At 37.8% G+C, this 21797-nt stretch overlaps 1 protein-coding gene across 7 annotated transcripts in view; it reads left to right on the top strand.

Moving 5' to 3' along the window:
• The window catches only part of LIMS1 (LIM zinc finger domain containing 1), a 167282-nt gene that overhangs the window by 123744 nt on the left and 21741 nt on the right, over nucleotides 1–21797 (top strand). For all 7 annotated transcript variants that reach the window (XM_037138351.2, XM_037138350.2, XM_053665254.1 and 4 more), the window contains 4 exons: nucleotides 17073–17139; nucleotides 18404–18524; nucleotides 19848–19997; nucleotides 21305–21455. In XM_037138351.2, coding sequence (XP_036994246.1) covers nucleotides 17073–17139; nucleotides 18404–18524; nucleotides 19848–19997; nucleotides 21305–21455 — 489 coding nt within the window. The remainder of the gene's footprint in view (nucleotides 1–17072; nucleotides 17140–18403; nucleotides 18525–19847; nucleotides 19998–21304; nucleotides 21456–21797) is intronic.

Raw genomic sequence — 21797 nt, 5'->3', positions numbered from 1 at the left:
ATGAAAAACTGACGTCATTTACAGATAATAGTGAAGAAACACAGGGATTGTCTCTGGTCAGGGTTGGCTTTAGTTCACATGTCTGTTTCATAGCAACAGGGCACAGCAAGTCTCAAAAGGAAACAATGTATATTTTTTCTTTGGCCAGATTGGACCCTGGAAACCGACTGTTCTAGTACAAGGTTGCAACGGCCTCTTGGCATAGTTCCCAGGCTGAGTCAGGCAGGGAGAGCAGCACAGCCAAGAGGCTAGGAGACTTTTGCAGAAAGATTGAGGACTCAGGCTATGACAAAGCCAAGGGGTGAGGGTCTTTCTGCCCCTTTTCTGGAGACCCCTAAGTCCTTCCCTGATGGCCCATCACGACTGTGCCTGTCTTAGGTTGTCCCTCCTCCTTTGAGGGATCTTACCTGTCATTGGCTAACCATTCATCTGCCTGGGTCAAGCAGGGGGAAGTGAGAGAGGCAGGGGCTGTGCTTCTGCCAAGACGAAATGTTTTGTCTCCTTAGTGAGTCATGTCCCTAAGGCCTTTTCACTCAGCTCTAGCCATGAGACAAAAGGCTGCAGTCCCTGAAACCAGGCAGGACACCTTCCAACAAGTGTCAAACCATATTTACAACTAAATTATAGGTCTTTCAGTCTAAACAAGCAACTGAAGACTAGCTAAAGAAATATTATAAGCAAAGATTTACAGAAGAAGCCACTTAGAGACTGGTAAGAAGGACAGAGATGCAGAAAGTGCTGTGGTTGAGAATCCGGAGGGATATCTTAGCTGCAGAGGTACCCCTTGAGGAGCAAAGAGTGCTCGGATCCCCAGCCCATAGCATTAGAGCTGGGAAGAGGGGCCTACATAACATTAGGCTGTGAAAATCAGTGGGGATCATGTCTGCCAGGTAGTGAAATGATGTTACTCATGTGGTGTAAGAAAAAGACACACAAGTCAAGCAAGTGCAGACAGTCTAAAACAATATGAACCCAAAAAGGTCCACACTGAGACACATCTTAATGAAAAGGGCAAAAATTAAAGACAGAATAGTAAACGCAGCAAAAGAAAGACAGTTAGTTAGCTACAAGGGAGCAGTCAGCTGATTTCTCAACAGAAACACTTTAGGCCAGAAGGGATTAGTGTAAAATACTCAAGTGATGAAAAGCAAGGACCCACAACCAATATTACTTTACCCAGCATGGGTATCGTTTATAATTGAAAGTGAAGTAAAGAGCTTCAAGGAAAAGGTCTTCAAGGAAAGGGAAGTAAAGAGCAGACAAGGAAAAGTTAAAGGAGTTCATTGACAGCAAGCTAGCATTTCAAGAAATGTTAAAGTAGCTTCTATAAAAAGAAGGGAAAGAAGAGGAGCATAGTTATAATGAATAAAATGGCAGTAAATATATACCAACCAATATTTATTTTGAATGTGAATAAATTAAATACTATCCGCAAAAGACAAAGGGTAGATGAGAATGATTAGAAAACAAGACCCATCTATATGTTGTCTACAAGAGACCCACCTCAGAATGAAAGACAAACAGATTGAAAGTAAACGGATGGAAAAAGATACTTCATGAAAATGGAAACAAAAAATGTTGGAGTAGCACACTCATGACAAAGTGGACTTTAAAACAAAGTCTAGAATGAGACAAAGAAGGGATCAGTTTAACAACAGTATATAGCCATTGTAAACATTTATGCACCCAACATGGAGCACCTAATCTTGACAGACTTTAAGGTACAGATCTGTAATAATAGTCATAGTAGGGGATTTTAACAACCCATTGACATCAATAGATAGATTTTCCAAACAAAAAAATCAACATGGAATCAGTGGTCTTAAATGACACACTAGACCAGGTGGATTTAATTGATATAGTCAGAACATTTCATCCCAAAGCAGCAGAATATACATTCTTTTCAAGTGCATGTGCAACATTGTCTAGGATAGACCATATATTAGACCATATACACCATTTGATCATGGTGTATGATCATTTAACATACTGCTGCATTCAGCTGCCTAATATTTTGTTGAGGGTTCTGCATCCATGTTCATCATAAATAGTGGCCTATAAACAAGTCGCAATAAAGAAGATTGTAATTACATCAAACTTCTTTAATCAAAACAGTATGAAACTAGAAATCAATTACAAGAAAAAAAACTGAAACACACACACAAAAGCATGGAAGATAAACAACATGTTAATAATCAAGTAAGGTTAGCATTGAGATTTGGGGAAAAATCAAAAGTTGCCTTGAGACAAATTAAAATGGAAATACAACAACATAAAATTGATGGGACACAATAAAAGCAGTTGGTAGAGGGACATTCATAATAACACAGTCTATCTCAAGAAGCAAGAAAAATCTCAAATAAATAATGTAACTTTACGCCAAAAGGAGCTACAAAAAGAACAACCAAGCCCAAAATGAATAGAAGGAGGGAGATGATAAAGACCAGAGAGGAAATAAATGAAATAGAATCTTAAAAAAACAATACAAAATATCAGTGAAACCAAGAGCTGGTTCTTTCAAAAGATAAACAAGATCTATAAACCTTTAAAGTCATCAAGATAGAGAGAGTTGGAGGCCCACACAAATAAAATGAGAAATGAAAGAAAAGTAACAAATGAAATACAAAAGATTATAAGAAAATATTATTATTAAGAACTGTGTGCTAACAAATTGGGACAATCTGGAAGAAATGGGTAAATTCTGAGCAACATGGAATTTTTCCAAACTATAACAAGAAGAACCAGAAAATCTGAGCAGAACAATTACAACCAATGAGATTGAAGCAATAATCAGAAAACTCCCAGCCAACAAAAGTCCTGGACCAGTTGGCTTCACAGGTGACTTTTACCAAACATTCAAAATATTAACAGTTATCCTCCTCAAAGTATTTTTTTTAAAAAAACTGAAGAGGAAGGAAGACTCCTAAGCTCATTTTACAAGGTCAACATTATTCTAATTCTAAAACGAGATAAAAGACACTAAAAAGAAAGAAAATTATAGGCCACTATTTATGATGAACATGGATGCAGAACCCTCAACAAAATATTAGGCAGCTGAATGCAGCAGTATGTTAAATGATCATACACCATGATCAAATGGATTTTATTCCTGGATGCCAGGTTGATAACAATATCCACAAATGAATAAGCATGATACATCACATAAGTAAAATGAAGGATAAAATCATATAATTATATCAATAGGTACAGAAAAGGCATTTGACAAAATCCAGTACCCATTTATGATAAAAACTCAGCCAAGCGGGAATAGAGGGAACATACCAAAACAAAATAAAGACCACATATGACAGACAGCTAATATTGTACTCAATGGGGAAAAACTAAAAAGTGTTCCCTTTAAAGATCAAGAATAAGATAGGGATGTCCACTTTTACCACTCTTATTTACTAAGGAAGTCCTAGATACAGCATACAAACAAGAAGAAATGAAAGGTACCCAAATTTGAAAGGAAGAAGCAAAACTCATTATTTGCAGATGACATGATTCTGTGTGTAGTGAATACTCAAGTTTCCACCAAAAGACTACTAGAACCGATAAATGAATGCAGTAAAATAACGTGATACAAAGTAAATATTCAGTAATTATTCTGTTTTTACACACCAGTTATGAGCTATCATAAAGGGAAACTAAGAAAATGATCTCATTTATAATAGCATCAAAGTAATATATTAACCACAAACCAGAGGGGAGGTGGGAGGAAAAGGAGGCAGGGTTTTCGGGAACCACTGTAAAGGACACATAGACAAAACCAAGGGGGGCTTGGGAATCAGGGGAGGAAAGTGGGGATGGCTGGGGTCAGGGAAGTGGTGGAGAGAAAATGCACACAACTGTACTTGAACAACAGTAGAAATAAGTAAGTAAATAAACTACCTAGCAATATATTTTACCACCAAGGTAAAAGACCTATATTTGGAAAATAGTAAGATACTGAAGAGACATATTGAAAAAGATACAAGTGGAAACATGTACTATTTTCATGGATAGGAATGAACATTATTAATATATCCATTACCCAGAGTAATCTATACATTCAGGTAATTCCTATAAAAATACCAATGGCATTTTTTATACAACTAGAGTAAATAATACAAAAATTTATATGGAACCACAAAAGACCCCAAATAGCTTCAGCAATCTTCAGAGAGAAGAACAAAGTTGGAGGTATCACACTGCTTGATACCGAACTATACTACAAGGCTATAGTAATCAGTACAGCATGGTACTTGCATAAAAACAGGCATATAGATTAATGGAACAGAGTAGAGAGCCCAGAAATAAACTGAAAACTATATGGTCATTTCATATATGTCAAATAAGCCAAGAACATATAGTAGGGAAAAGATGGTCTGTAAACATTATTTCCCAACATTATTTCAGTAAATAGTGTTGGGAAAATTGGACACATACATGCAAAAATATGAATCTAGACCACCTTCTTACACCATATATAAGCATAAATCCATTCAGGCCAGGTAGCTCAATTGGTTAGAGTGTCATCCTGATATGCCAAAATCATGAGTTTGATCCCTAGTCAGGGCACATACAAGAATGAACCAATAAATATATAAATAATTGGAACCACAAACCACCCCTCTTCTCCTTTCTCACTTCTCCCTCCTCCCGTCTCTCCTTACTTCTCACTCTTCCCCTCACTATGATCAATAAATGAAAATTTTAAAAAACATAGAATGGATTAAAACACTTAAAACATAGCATTTTAAACCATCATTCCAGAATAAAACATAGACAGTAAAATTAGAGACATTTCTCTTAGTGTACTCTTTCTGTTCTATCTCCTCGGGCAAGGAAAACCAAAGAAAAAATAAACAAATGGGATTATACGAAACCAAAAAGCTTTTGTACAGCAGAATTAACTGTCTACAGAACAAAAGCAACCTACTAAATGAAAGAAAAATGAGACTTCCGGCTAAGATGGAGGCATAGGTAGATACAGTTTGTCTCCTCACACAACCGAAAGAACAACAACAACAAATTTAAAAACAAAAAATATACAGAACTGTCAGAAAATCAAACTGTATGGAAGTCCATCAACCAAGGAGTTAAGAAACATTCATCCAGAACAGCCGGTGGGGCAGGGAGGGGCAGAGAAGGGCAGCTGCCATGGAGAGGACTTGCAGCAAGGTGGCAGCTTTGAATCTGGCAGTCCCACATTTGCATGCAGATAAAGCGAGAGGAACAACTGGGGAGTGAGACATACTGTACAACCCAGGATTTCAGTGCAGGAAAATAAAGCCTCAAAATGTCTGAAAAAACCTGTGGGGTTTGAGGCAGCAGGAGAAACTCCCAGCTTCACAGGACAGTGGGACAACCAGGTCTCTCTTCGTTGGAGAGACCCACAGGTTCCTAGAACATACACAAAACCCAATTGAAAACTGGGCAGAAGACCTAAATAGACATTTCTCTAACAAAGACATGTAGATGGCCAATGGATATGGAAAGTTCCTCAGCATCACTAACTATTGTAGAAACACAAATCAAAAACACAATTAGATAACCCCTGTAAGAATGCCTATCATCAATAAATCAATAACCAAGTGTTAGCAAGGATGTGGAGAAAAAGGTGGAATGCAGATTGTGTAACCACCATGGAAAATAGTATGAAGATTCCTCAAAAAATTAAAAATGAACTTGCTTATGACCCAGCAGTTTCACTTCTGGGATTATATCCTATGACATCTGAAATACTAATTTAAAATAACCTAAACACTCCTGTGTTTATTTCAGCTTTACTTAACAATAGCCAAGTTATGGAAGCAACCCAAGTGTCCATCAATAGACAAGTGGATATAAAAACAGTATGTACACATTGGAATATTACTTGGCCACAAGAGATGAAATCTTATCTTTTGCAACATAATTGATGGACCTATAGGGTATTATTGTAATTGAAATCAGTCAGACAAAGAAAAATACCATTGTGATAACACTTATATGTGGAATCAAATGAACAAAATAAACACACAAAATAGAAACAGACTCATAGATACAGAGAAGAGACTGACAGTTGTCAGAGGGGAGGGATATTGGGGAGTTGGGTTGAAAAAATGAAGGGATTAGCAATATAAATTGGTGATTATAAAATAGTCACAGAGATTCAGGTTGCAGTACAGGGAATAAAAATATCATCATAACTATGTATGGGGTGAGGGGGGTATTTGAGGCATCGGGACCACTCTATAAAGTACATGATTTTCAAACCACTTTGGTGTTCATCTGAAGCTAATACAGAATAATATTGAGTATAAAGTGTAAATGAAAAATTGTAAATGAATTTTAAAAAGAAAATGGTGATATATCAACTAGGACTATGCCAGACAATTTTTCTTTTATCCTCATGCTTATTGATTTTAGAAAGTGGGGAAGGGAGGAAGAGAGAAAGAGAGGGAGAGGGAAACATGTATTGGTTGCCTGTTCTGTATTCCCAGACCAGGACTGCTCATACATGCCCTGACCAGGGACCTAACTGGCAACCTAATCATGCCCTCACTGGGAATCAAACCCACATCCTTTCCATTTATGGGACAACACTCCAACAAAGTAAACCACACCAGCCAGGGGCAGACAGTTTTTAATGTAAACAACATTTGCAGGCTTTACTTCACAATCTTGGTAAAGTGTATCTAACTGCTTGTTCATCTTGCACATTTTTTTAGCTTTGTCATGCCTCTGTGCAAAACAGTGAGTGAAAGAAAAGCATTCTTAAATAGAAACAGGAGATCTCAGTTGTGGGTGGAACCCTGTTTTTAGTATCACGTATGGACCATTGATTTTATATGTTGGTTCAGGCCAATATGGTGTTTTTATTGAAAACCTACAAAGAAGTTGAGACTTGTACAGTGAATGTCATCTCCCCTACATATCTTACACACACATGCACCCCACCCATTTTTTGGCAAACACTTTGAACGTTGCAGACATATGATGTTGAATGAAGTTACTTATAATTTTCTATAAGATTGACACTTGCCTTCAAGTATTTGTGAGGATGATTGATGATTTGACTCTTATCTGTTTTTTTTTAAGGTGGGGGCAATGGGAAGGCCATATTTAAGAGATGACTTTTGGGATACTAGCATTACCAAAATGTTCTGTTATTGAGTGACATGTTATATCAAATTTGGATTTTAATAATTTATAATAATCACTTCTAGTAATGGAGTATCATTTCTTGAATTAAAAATTACTTCCTCATAGTTTATCTAAATGATTCAAATAAGTTGAAATGCTGTTTTCAAGAGTAAACATTAAAAGAAAAAAGAGTTCAATTCTCTTCCCCCTAAGTATGTACTAGAGTGAGTGACTTACTTCTAACAAATATAGAAAGGGTAAAGTAGTAACTTGCAGTGAAGAAACCTGGATGATAGCATCTTAAATAGGTGATTAAGGTAAGAATGAGTCATGTTGATATCATGTATTTTCCAATAACATGCATAGTATTGCATTCAAGTAGAGCATATTATTACCTCTGTGGTACCCTTCACCAAAACTATAACTTTGGAGACTTCCGGCCAAGATGGAGGTGTAGATGGAAACACTGTGCCTCCTGACACAACCAAAATTAAGGACAACAAAGGTTTAAAAACAAAAACACAACCACAACAGACAGAAAATTGAACTGTACCAAAGTCCAACAACCATTCAACCAGAACTGTAAGAGGGGCGTAGTCAGCGGCCAGCAGAGAGGGGTTGAGGTAGGAAAAGGTAGTGGCTGCCAGACCCGGAAGCGCAGGTGGCATGGCACTGACAGTGGCCACACATTTGAGTGCAGATAAACTAGGCAAAAACAAGCAGTGAGAGAGACCCCACAATCCAGGGGTCCAGCACTGGGAAATAAAGCCTAAAAGCACTAATTGAAAAGATACCAGGAGAGACTCCTAGCCTCACAGGAGAATTCATTGGAGAGACCACAAGGTTGTAGAATGTGCACAAGCCCACCCACCCGGAACCAGCATCAGAAGGACCCAATTTGCTTGTGGGAAGCAGCATAGGGGACTGAAATCTGAGAGAGAGCAGAACAAGTACCATTGTTCCCTCTCCGACCCTGCCCCCACATACAGCTTCACAACCCAGCTACTGGGTTACCCCACCCTGGTGAACACCTAAAGCTCTGCCCCTCGTACATAACAGGTGCAACCTGACCAAAAAATTATGGCTTGAACAGAAGAACAGATCAAAGCCCCAGAGCCAGTACTTTTAAGTGACCAAGAGATGGCCAATCTATCAGATGCACAATTCAAAACACTGGTGATCAGGATGCTCACATAACTGGTTGATTTTGGTCACAAATTAGATGAAAAAATGAAGGCTACACTAAGTGAAATGAAGGAAAATGCACAGGGAACCAATAGGGATGGAAAGAAAATTGGGCCTCAAATCAATGGAGTGGACCAGAAGGAAGAAAGAAACAACCAAACAGAAAAGAATGAAGAAACAAGAATTCAAAAAAAAAAATGAAGAGAGGCTTAGGAACCTCCAGGACATCTTTAAATGTTCCAACATCTGAATTATAAAGGTACCAGGAGAAGAGGAAGAGCAACAAGTGAAAAGGTTATTTGAACAAATAAGAAAGGCAGACTTTCCCAATCTGGCAAAGGAAATAGACTTCCAGAAAGTCCAGGAAGCTCAGAGTCCCAAAGAAGGTTTACCCAAGGAGGAACACATCAAGGCACATCGTAATTATATTAGCCAAGATTAAAATGAGGGAGAGAATCCTAGAAGCAGCAAGAGATAAGGTGACAGTCACCTACAAAGGAGTACCCATCAGACTGTCAGCAGATTTCTCAAAAGAGACCTTACAGGCAAGAAGGGGCTGGAAAGAAGTATTTCAAATCATGAAAGGTAAGGACCTACATCCAAGATTGCCCTATCCAGCAAAGTTTTCATTTAGAATGGAAGGGCAGATAAAGTGCTTCTCAAATAAGATCAAGTTAAAGGAATTCATCATCACCAAGCCCTTATTATATGAAATGTTAAAGGGACTTGCCTTAGAAAAAGAAGACAAAAAATATGAACAGTGAAAGCACAGCAAACTCACAGTTATTAACAATCACACCTAAAACAAAAACAAACTAAGCAGACAGCTGAAACAGGAGTGGAGCCACAGAAATGGAGATCACATGGAGGGTTCACGATGGAGGGTTAGTAACAGGGGAGTGGGAGGAGGAGAGGGGGAGAAGGTATAGAGAATAAGTAGCATAGATGCGGGAGAGCAAGAGTAGTGTGGGAAATGTAGAAACTGAAGAACTTATGACACATGTACATGAACTAAAGGGGGGGAATGTGGGTGGGAGGGGATGAAGGGAAAATGGGACAACTAATGGCATAATCAATAAAATACATCATTTAAAAATAAATATCTACAGCAAAAAAAAAATCACTATAACTTTGGTGTAATCATGAGACAAACTTATAGGGAGCACTTCACAGAATACCTGAGCAGTAAGTACCTTTCAAAAGTCTCATGCAAGACAAGGCAACACTAAGGAACTGTCACAGGTTGGAGGAGTCTGAGAACTTCGATTGTTCTGACTTACATGAGATTTTTGTGACAGTTATTCATTTAGTTATTGACCTGTCCATCCATTCAACAAATATTTGTAATATTAATCAACCATTTACAATGTTCCAGTACCATGTTATATTTTAGGAGTACAATGATGAGCAAGACAAACTGTTTTCAAGAACTTACCTAGTATATTATACTAGACTAACCAAGTCTTTGAAAGCAAGATAAGAAAATTATAGTATTATAAACTGCTTGATAATAGGGAAAAATTAAATCTACCTGAAAACATATTTTCCTCCCTCCCCCAAATCTACTGTAAACTAGAATGAATGATATTTAAAGTGCTTTAGCACAGTGCCTGGCACTTAGTAAGAGCTTAATAAATGTGAGATAATAATTTTAGAAAATAATCACGACATAGTTTTACAGAGTGTACATATCTACAGCAGCTCCTAGCACAATGCCTTGCCTTTAGAGGGTGCTCTAAGTGTTTGCTGACTGGGAGAAGATGTTGATGAAACTACGGACTAAGACATCTGTTTCAGTGAGTGCATATCTATAAGGAGGACTTTTCGGGACCTTAACATTTTTTTCTCAGCTTTGTGTAGTAGGGTAAAGGATGTATTTTTATTAATACGTGGTCAAAAAGGAACCCAGTAGTACAAGATAAATGTCGTTTTCCTATATCGAGTAGAATTACCTCTTTATCTGTCTCTAAATGAGCAATTCCAAGGTCAGGATCACATTGTGTATTAGCAGAGAAACCAGGGTTAGCTTTCAGTTGTGATTTTTAAATTGTGATAGAAACTCAGTGATAATTTAAGAATTCTAGGTGAAATTCTCTATTGTTCTGCCAAAGAGCAATAGAGAAGTGGTGGATGCGAAGGAAAAAGCTCAAATTATGGGGTCTGACAGCCTTGTTCAGCTCCACTGGCTTTCTGAATTTCAGTTTTCTTAAACAAGAGGATAATCACATGAATCTCCTAGGGTTATGAGTTTGAACCAAAGTAGCACGTACAGTACCCAGTAAGTTTTCCTACTCCCTTCCTCCACTTTCCAATGGACACTTCTTCCCATAAGTTAGTGATTCCACACATTATAACAGAGTTTCCCACCCTCAGCACTATTAAAATTTGAGGTGGCTAATTCTTTGTTGTGGGGTAATTCTTTGTTCTGTATATTGTAGGGTGTTTATTCTGTATATTGTAGGGTGTTTAGTAGCATCCCTAATCTCTATCCACTGGATCCCCAGTTATGACAACCAAAAATATCTCCATTCATTTCTAAATATCTCTTGGGAAGCAAAACCATCCTCGTTTGAGAGCCACTGCACTAAAATAAGAACATCCCTTCAAATAGGTAGTGCAGTTCACTATGGTAATAATAGCAAGCCAGTTCTAAATGAGAATATTTCCCAAGTTGTTTAGGCAAAACCCTATACAAAACAAAACCCTTTGTATAGTCCTGTCTCTTATGAATTTGACTCCAGTCACAGTAAATTCTTGTGCCATAAATTTAATTACAAAGTACTTCTAGAAAGAATTCACTTAAGAAAGACCTTAAAGGGAGCCTACATTTCTTGTTTAAATTGGATAATTCATCACTCATTTAGCATAAGGCAAGATATATTTTCTGTGTAATAGTTAGAACTGTTTTCCCAAACAAATTTATTTTCTCTCTAGAGGTATTCTACTTCTGCATTTAATTTTAAATAAATTTCAAATAGTAATGATTATAATAATGCTTTTAAATTTACCTGTAGCAGAAGATAGTGATTGAGATAGCAATAAAAACAATGTGAACATGTTAAAACACTAATAGGTATTGCTTTCTACCATTCTCACTAGGGAGAGCTGAGGTGCTGCTTCCCAGTTTCATTTGAGTCTCTCAAAGTTGGGACTCATCTGGCTTGTGTTGCTTCACATTACTTCACCTTGCCTGGAATATAGTATTTTTTTGCATGAACAGATGCCCTATTATTGTTAATTTTATAAGACGTGTAAATTATATTAACATTTTTATTTCTAAAATAATTGCCTATTAAATCCCTATTATGGGTGTTTTACAAACTGGTTGTTTTTTTTTTTTTTCTTTTATTGGCTTCTTACATGAACCCTACAAGTGAGGTATTTTTATTCACAGTTTACATGTGGCCATGAGTCTCAAACACCTTGCATAGAGTTAATTGCTGGGTAAGTAGTCAAATTAGGATTTTATCTCAGGCTTGCTTATATCTACAGCTTTGTTTTCCTCGATATGATGCCCTGACTCTGACTGAAACTGAAACAGTTTCCTAGGAGTGATACTTCATGTAATTCATGGGTAATGCTCTCCTATGTTGCCATCACTATACTTTATCTCAGTCACTCCCTAGAGGTTCATGGAGAGCCTGCCCTGTGTGGCATGCTGTATGGACCACTTCACATCCTAGTTCCAGGAGTGAATGCAGTTTTCAAAGTGACCTGGGTAGAACTTGATGACAAGTTGCATGCTTCTTGTTCTCATTTTCAGTCTAGGAAAATTGCATGGTTGTATAAATGTGTGAGTTATATATGATTAGTGATCTTAAATTTGGTATTGTAGTTATCTTAAGAGGGAATCTATTTCCATCAGTGCTGGTTTACATAGGCTGTCAGTGTTCCCAGTCATTCTCCACTACATGTGGAGAAATATTTGTAAAATGACCAAATCATTGTCATCATGAGAAGGCTGATTAAATGCCATTTCCAGGGGGAAATACCCATTCAACTCAGAGACCCTAATGCCAACTATCTATAGCCATATAGTGGTTCCTAAGTCGAACTTTGTGACATCTGAGATTATCTCCAGTAAAAGGATTTTTTTTAAAATTTCCCCTAAAAAAACAGTTTTGGAAGTGAAATTGAACCAGTAGTTGCAGAGGCATATACTTCCAGAAATACTATAAAAGGATGGATTGGATCAAGGACCAGGGGCTTGGTGTGCAGCCTTTCAACCTAGCATAGTACACATTTAGGGGCTGGGTTCTTGGCTGATAGGTCAGATTCCTTTTTCTCTACTTCTTACTTTGAATATCCCAAATGTACCCTTTTTCCTTATCACAAAATACTTAACAGAAAAGACCAGTTTATGGTGAGAGATTTAGTGGAAAGGTGTTTTACAAGAGATTTCTTCAATTATTTCCTCTTATACTGAATCATGTTTACTCAGGAAAGCTGAAACCTGAGAAGGTATGACTGACCGTTGGAGAGGAAACTTTCCAACAAAAAGAGGTACTTACCTACTGCCCCACTCACTTCAAACAATTTATGACAAACCAGTACAAATATTTTCAACATTTGCACATGACTTGAAATGAGACCATTAGCTAAATTCCTAATTCCAAGTATTTTTAAGTATATATTTAAAATATACTTAAAGTTGTCCCATTTTTTTCTCCCCTTTATTCCCTTCTGCACCATACCTCCCTCCCTCCAGCATTCCTCCCCCACCCCCAGTTCGTGTCCATGGGTTGTACATGTAAGTTTGGCTTCTTCATTTCCCATACTATTCTTAACCTCACCCTATCTATTTTGTATCTACCATTTATGCTTCTTATTTTCTGTACCTTTCTCCCCATTTCCCTTTCCCCCTCCCTGCTAATAATCCTCTATATGGCTTTATTTCTGTGAATCTGTTCCTGTTCTAGTTGTTTACTGTGGCATCCACCAACGCGAGCAACAAATGGTCGGAAGCTTTCAGGAGTTTAAGATGGAACTTTATTGGCCAAAGCTTTACCTGCGCAGGGGCGAACTCTCAGGGTGTCTGGGGACATGGTGCCAAGAGGCTGCAAATGAGAGTCGCACCTGGCGCTTACAGCCTAGGGTTTTTATTGGGGTGAGCAAGCAAGCAAATACAGAAGCAGACGTAGCTGTTAGCAATTGGCTATCTCGAGAGAACACACATGGCTATGTTCTCTGCCTGCAACAATGGATACTTTTCTGCAAAGACAAGGTCATGCACAAGGCAGTTATCTTGTTCAGCACTCTTTGTACTTTCTGTACTTTCTGTCTTCCTTGCCGAGTCAGTCTGGAGCCTGCCTCAGGTTCCTCTTGGCTACTTTTATCTAATTCCGGGCCTAACATTCCCCCCTTCTCTTGTTTATGAATCGAACCGTTGATTCAGTCTCGTCCCCTGGTAAAATGGTATATGGCTGGGACAGGACCATTAGCTTGACTACTTCTACCCGTTCTTTGATGAAGGCAAGGATCTTGTTGAGTATTATGGGCCCAATAGTTAATACTAATATTAATATTAATAGTGGCCCAGCTATGGCTGAGATTAGGGTGGTCAGCCAGGGGGAGGTTCCAAACATTGAGGCATACCAGCTGGAGTCATTGTCTGCTTGTTCTCTTTCTTTTAATCTTTTCGTTAGTACTTTAATATTGTCTCTTATTACTCCTGAGTGGTTGGCATAAAAACAGCATTCTTCTCCTAGTGCCGCACAAAGTCCCCCTTGCTATCACCTATAATTCCAGTTCTATTATTGTAAAAGAGCAGTCAGAAACCAAGTTTTTCAACCTAAAATGCTTTCATGTTTTGCTCCCTACTTGCACTGTCCCAACTCCGGGTACTGTAAATCAAGAAAGAGCACACATCTATGTTTCAGGTCGCTGGCACTGCCAGCTGTATCAGGCAGGATCTTTAGTTAATCTAAAGTTATGTGGCATTCTTTTACGGTCTACTGGCAAGAGTTCTTCTGCATCAAGTTCTAGTCAAAGTCTCTTTTTTTCTAGGCCATGTGGCCAGAGGGGGCACCCAAAGCCGTGTGGGCTTCTTCTACTAAAGCTGCAGGCGTCTTCACTCTGCCCTAAACCATGTGGCTCCCTCTTTCACCTGGGTAGTTGTCCCCTCATGTCCTGGAGCTGATCTTTTCTAAGCTCTTATACAGGCCTCCCCCCTCAGGGGCTCTGCTCCTAGTTACATCCTGGGTAAGTGACTTTATTCCCCTAGCTTTAAGCCTGGCCACACTATTTAACACATCCATAAAACCCTCCAAAGGCCACAGATGTCAAATAATCACTCTAGAGGTCAGCTGCAAACCCGTTGCTATGCAAAACAGCTCTCAATGGCCCTGCTCCATTCGTCCCCTCGCCCTGGGGGGGTGAGTACATCTCAATATTTCTTGGACACCCCGAACTTTGGATCCCATCCCAAATCCTTTCTGGGGCCCCCCTTGGATGCACCCTGTATCAGTATTCCTCCTTTCAGATTTACACCGACTTCATGATCATATAAAGGAAAATGGACGGAGGTCTCATCTTCTTTTAACTTCTTCCAAGCTGGAAATGGATGCTGTCTTATTTACCCTTGGGCTAGGGGTGCCCTGAAGGGGGGGTGCAGCATGGAGGGAGTCCTTCCTGTAAGGGGAAGAACCTTACAGGGTCCTGGTCAGTTGGCTGTCACCAGGAAGTCGCAGGCTAGGCGTCCAAAGGCTGGCATTACTGGACTGTTGGCATACTGGTCAGGTTGTATTCTTGAGGTGACAGATTAAGCAAGAAATTGGAAGTACAATTAAATCATAACTATTAATTGACAAAGGCAGATACTTCAGTAAAGAATGGCTTATCTAGTGGAAGGTGCACAAGGCATGCTATACCTATCCAAGACTCTTGTGGCTTACTATACTTCACTTGGGCTGAGGGGAATACATTAAGATTTCCCTCCTTTCAGCTTTCTGAGCCCTTTCTGTCCAAGCTATCAAGACAGAAAATGGAAAATCAGTTCTAAAGTGAAGCCCACAGACTGCCCCAACTTTTTATTAACTTAACTACTTAGTTCAACCAAACCGTTGATTCTCAGGAGGGCGATGACAAAGATGGGCTCCTTAAGTGAGGCTTATATTGCTGCTAATTACTCATAGGCATAGGCAGGTCATAGGCATACGCCCTATGAAAACAGAGGAACATAACACAACAATCTGCAAACCGGTCTACCTAATATATATTCATTAAAGGAATGACTCTACTTTTGACTACATGTTACAATGCATTACATTATGACACACTATTGAGTAATAGCTTGTTGATTTATTACCTTCTATTTATAACTTTTAAAAATAGATGTATTAAGTGTGTTTATTTACACTTTATTTCTTTGAATTTAAAAGTGAAGGAAGACTTTTCCTGGCACAAAATAAATATGGCTTGACAATTAAGCTATTGTGGATACCTTCATTAAATTGAATGAGCTGTCTTCAGATAATTTTTGTAATTGAGGAAATTGTTTTGGCAACTGATACATTATTATGAGTAGGTTTTGATAATCAATTGTGTGATTTTAAGCATATAACTTGTAAGGAGCTCAAAGATTCAAAGGAAGACATTTATATAATTATAATTCCTTCAGCATTTTTATGTGAAAAGGATGAAAGCAATCCCCCAAATAGAAATTAATCTAGAATTAATGGCTATTATAGTGTTAAGTCACAATTCTCCATGCATGCATGAAATAATTCTGAGGGAAAAGAGTAGCCCTGCTCACCTCATTAAGATTCACTTTTCAAGTATATAAATAGTGAAAAGTAAAATTTAACATTTGTAACATGTTTTACTAATAATCATTATAATGATAATTTAATCCAGAAAAAAAAGAATGTTGCCATGTACAGTGTGGCTCAGTGGGCTGGGCATCATCCTGCAAAGTGAAAGGTTACCAGTTCCATTCCCAGTCAGGGCACATGCCTGGATTGCAAGCCAGGTCCCCATTTGCGAGCATGCAAGAAGCAACCAGTCAGTGTATCTCTTACACATTGATTTTTCCCTCCTTCACTTCCTCCCTTCCCATCTCTCTAAAATAAATAAATAAAATCTCTTTTAAAAAAAGATTGCTCCTCACAAGTATCCATGCATTCCCTTTTAAAAAAGAAAAAGGAGAAAGAATGTTAATTTTTAGAGCCTGTTGGATTCAGAAATTAAAATTTTTAATTGCACTGAAGTATGGTAGGGTGATAAGGAAATATACTAGGATAAAACTTTGGGGGAAATTAAATGGAAACAGTTCAAGGAGGGAAGAGAAGGATGTAAATTTGCCAACTGTTAAAGAAAGTTTAATTTTTAAAGGGTTTTGGTCCCATTTAAAAATGTTTAAATTTAAAATATACTAGAATATTTACCCTTTTAAAATATTTAAGCCAAAAGTAAAATATTTTAGATACTAGCTTTAAAACCTAGGAGAAGGGGTTTGTATGTGCACATTTTCTAAGGGGTAGAGTCTGTAGCTTTCATCAGATTCTTAAAGGTGGAGTATGTAAGTCAAAAAACAATTAAGAATAGCTAGAGTCAAAGCCACCATATTCTAAGGGCACAATATTAGTTCTGGTCTCGACTTATTCATTGTTTCTTTTCCTGTGCCCCCACGTAGTTGTATGGAAGATACAAAAGTATATCTGCTTTTAAAAATCTCAGGAGCAGAGTTCTTAGTTCCAAACCATCTTTCCTTTTGTCTCTGTAGAATAATTGTGTTTATCCTCTGGTTATTTAATATTTACAAGTACTTTTTGTTTCAGTTTGAAGGAAGGAAGTACTGTGAACATGATTTTCAGATGCTCTTTGCACCTTGCTGTCATCAGTGTGGTAAGTTTTACAGCTGAATATAAAATAAAAGTAAGTTTCAAAATTACTTAAGATATTTAATGCTACTAAAGTATCAGTGGTTTTTGGGTGTCGTTATAAATAGCTTCTAGGTAATTTACCAGCCCTCTTTCCTATTATTAATATATAACAACCTGGAATAGTATCAAAACCTGGAGAGAGACCTTGAATTGCTCAGTTGCTTAGAGCATCATCCCAATGAATGCATAACTAAGTGGCACAGCAAATCGATTGTCTCTCCCTGACTCTCCTACCCTCCCATCTATCCCTTTCTCTCTCTAAAAAAATTAAAATCAATAAATAAATATAAAAATTTATTTAAAAATCAGAGAGAAACCCAGCCAGTGTGGCTCAGTTGGTTTAGCCACAAACCAAAAAGTCACCAGTTTAACTCCCATTCAAATTTAGTCCCCAGTCAGGTTGTGTGCAGAAGGCAGCCCATCAGTGTGTCTCTCTCATATGTTTCTTTCCCTCTTTTTCTCTCTCCCTTCACCTCTTTCTAAAATGAATAAATAAACTTTAAAAAATGTTTTAAAGGAAAGAGAAATGATTTTTAATGACTTACAGTATAAAAGTATTGGGGACAAATGAGAACTGCCGTTAGCTGATCTTTTAGAATGTTCATTTCCCCTGTTAGTGTAACGTATACCTACTTGCTTTTGGGTTTTCTGGGAGAGAGAAAAGGTGTAAGTGAGGTACATAGATGCTGAAAGATTACCTGTGTGTCATAGCTCTGGCTGGTATAGCTCAGTAGATTGAACACCGGCCTGTGAAGAGAAAGATTGCTTGTGTATTGCACAAGTGGTGGGCTTTCTTAGGCCTTAAGCCCTTCACTGGTTGCTAACAGCCCTACTAAAAGGTCTCCAGAGATTAGAGAAATTGATTAGAATGTTACAAAGGTTTAATGAAAGAAGAAATTAAGCACTAGTTACAAGAATATGTTCTGTGGATTTCATTTTTCTGTGTCAATGATGACCAGAAATTACCAAAAGACATTCAAGAGAGTCCAGTACATTGTATGTAAAAGGAAAACCAGATTCAGAGATGTGATAAGACAGCCTGAAAATATAGCTACAGAATCATACAGATGAAATAGAAAACATTTTGTTGATGTAGTGCTTACTGCGGTAGACACATACATAAAAAGTCCCTATTTGTGGAGAAAGGTTTAAATGTATTTTTTCCCTTACTGCTTTTAGCAGTAAAACACCACACCATTGGATATGCTTTGTGTCCCTCTCCACAGGTGAGTTCATCATTGGCCGAGTTATCAAAGCAATGAACAACAGCTGGCACCCTGAGTGCTTCTGCTGCGACCTCTGCCAGCAAGTCCTGGCAGACATCGGGTTTGTCAAGAATGCTGGCAGGTAGGAGTTTTTATCCTTGTCAGGTGGGGGTAGATAAAGTGACTACTACAAGGTCATGCATATGTTCTCATGGGACTATAAGGCAGTGCTTTAGGACACTGAATTTAAGGTATAGGGACTCAGAACTGGTGCCTGTTCGGAGAGGGCCCTGCAACTTTTGTGCTGCAGTGCTTGGCTGCCGCTTGTGTTCCTGGGCTGACAAAAAGAGGTATAGGTGCCAGGGTCCTGCCTTGGCAGGGTTCAGGGTCCCTGAAAGATGGATGGTGCAGGCGAATGAAGAGTCAGACACCCAATTGGATGCCAGAGAACAGCCAGCCTCTGGGACTGACTGAACTTATAGAGTTTGATTTAGGCTTTATTTTTATAGAGATTGTTGTATAACATTAAAGGAACAGGTGCATAGCATGATCAGTTAAGCAGAAAAAACCAATACAGAGGTAACCAGGAAAAGTACAAGAATTTCCATAGTTTCAGTTATGTTAAACAAAAGTTGTTTTGACCAGAAGAGCCATTAATCAGACAATTTGAACTAGCTCTATGTACAGAGTATGAATGTCTTATTGTTTGTTAAAGGTCTTAGAATTTGACATGGGGCAAAAAGGCACGCTAGACTGAGCAGAGAGATTAGGAAATTCATTATAAGGCCTTTGTGATGTCTAATTTAGCTATCTTTCTGTCCAAAATGTTTCTCTATGTACTATGGACTCTAACTCCTTGGTAATTGTATCTACGTGCTTAGTTTATAGTATCTAACAAGTCTTTGCCTACTAAATTCTAATTAATATATATTCCTGTTCAAGATAAAGGGAGGGGCTATTACTCCAACAACTTTTAGACATTCACAGGCTATTTCATTAAGAGGGAACTTTGTTCTCTGGTCAAGAAATTATCTTGTACAACTTCATTGGAATTATGCAAATCAATGAATCTGAAATACAGGTGTCTAACAATCCCACCACCTTTTGATCACTAAAACAAACTTGTAAGGAGAGATAGACAGGAAATCCAGCCACAGTTGCCTCTGCCTTGCAGATGCATCTCAACCATCCTGACCTTGTCAAGAGACGGTTGCTGGCCGGCTCCCGACATATAGGTACTTAAAATGCCGTTTCTTAAGTATCAGTCAGATTACTTGGATTGGAATAAATAACTTATTATGTAAAAAGTAGTGGCTTGATTTCACTCTCCTAAGTCAGCAGTGATTTTTAAAGAAACAGTTTCCTTAATTTATTTTGGGACATTGGAGGAGCATATTTTTTTTTAATCATTAGGAAGGACCTTATATTTTATTTAAGTTTCTAAAACAGTTTTGGTTTTGTTTAGACATCTGTGTCGCCCCTGTCATAATCGTGAGAAAGCCAGGGGCCTTGGAAAATACATCTGCCAGAAATGCCACGCCATCATTGATGAACAGCCTTTGATTTTCAAGAATGACCCTTACCATCCAGACCATTTCAACTGTGCCAACTGCGGGTATTGTGATTTCTTTGTTATTGCACAAATGGTGGAAGTAAAATAAAAGATCACATTTCTTTATATTTCTGTTATGCCTGCAGACCAAATTGTTTTTCTCCAACTTTTAATCTGAAAAATTTTAAACCTATAGAAAAGTCAAGAGAATAATAAAAGAATACCTATATGCCCATCGTTTAGCTTCATCAGTTAACATTTTGCCCGTTTGACTGGGTGTGCAGCACACTTTGTATGTGTGCATGTGCATATGCATGTACAGACCTGGGAATATTCAAACCATGTTAAAATATCCCAAATCATCTCAAAAACTGCTTTTCCAATGTAGGATTCAAAAAGAGGTTTTAAAAGTTTCATCCTTGTATACATATATAGTTTCTCCAGTTGTAATAATTAGGGTATTATCTCAAAATATCTTAAATTACATCTAAAGGAAATTTTTTCTTCAAAATTTCATAATAAATCGTTGGGCTATGATTTTCTGAGTTTGTTATCTAACATAAAAATTTAATGAAAAAGATACTTTACTATAATGAATATGAACTTACATGCTAAATTCTAGTAGGGGAAGACATAAGGTAGGCAAAGGGTCAGGAAACAGCTTTGTGGTGTTAGTACAGCTACCTCATCTTTTTTGTGATTATCAATTTGTGCCTTTCCTGATTTTCTTGCCTATCTGCCCTCTGGTAGAATGCTTCTCATTTTCCTTTAGCATTTGTAAAGAATTATTGTAAAAGGTGAAATTCAGACAAGTCCATTTGATTAATTGGGGCTATCTCTGACATGTGTACTGACACAGGAGACTGAAAATAATAGCATATTTAAGCATTTGGAAACAGAAAATTCTGGTCATTGTCTATTTCCTATTCATATATACCTATTTTTTAAAAGCTTATGACAGTTTTAATTATTATTAAAGGGCACTAGTCTCTAAACTCCACAGTTATTTTAGAAAGATAGTATCACTGAGTCTTTCCTCAGTATTAGTTATTATTCTCTAGCTTTTTAAAGACAACAAATGGACTATATTGTGATAATAGTCAAGGAAATGATAGATATGACCAGTGTGGTGGTATATATCTGACTTATTGGTACATTTTATCATTATTGTATGATATTGATGTTTTGGTAGAGATTTGAAAATTATTCAAACTTGTTAATTCACATTACTGTAATCACCAGGAGGGAAAAGAAGTTACAGGGATTGTTACAGTGATATCTTCAAAAACCTTCTAAAAGTGTTAGCCACATCATTGCCTGTTTTTTTCCTCTCTTGATGGTATTCATTTGAGCATCTTTCTCATGGACAGAAAGGAGCTGACTGCTGATGCCCGGGAGCTGAAAGGAGAACTGTATTGCTTGCCATGCCATGACAAAATGGGAGTTCCCATATGTGGCGCTTGTCGGAGGCCCATTGAAGGGCGCGTGGTAAATGCCATGGGCAAACAGTGGCATGTGGAGGTAAATTCTAAAAGACGTAGGGGCAAATAGTACGTTTTAATTTCCTTGGTTCAGATGTGTTAGCAAGATAAGGAGATTTTTAGAGATTTATATGAACATTTTGAAGACAACTGACTTTATAGAAAATTAGGAATATGGAATATACACTGTTTTTGTGAGCTCTTACAATGGTATAGGATGTAATGTTTTGTTCTTTATTTCTTTCCTTTTTTAGAAATATATTTGACTGATTAGGTTGTGAAAGTTGTCCCAGGTTTTTTTTTCCCTTTTACTCCCTCCACCCAATATCACCTTCCCTCCAACAATCACTCCCTTAGTTTATGTCCACAGGTCATGCATATA

This window comes from Artibeus jamaicensis, unplaced genomic scaffold (genome assembly GCF_021234435.1).
Source record: "Artibeus jamaicensis isolate MK-2021 breed Jamaican fruit bat unplaced genomic scaffold, CSHL_Jam_final contig_399, whole genome shotgun sequence".
Classification (NCBI taxonomy): Eukaryota; Metazoa; Chordata; class Mammalia; order Chiroptera; family Phyllostomidae; genus Artibeus; species Artibeus jamaicensis.
This window is presented reverse-complemented; position numbering and strand designations above follow the sequence as displayed.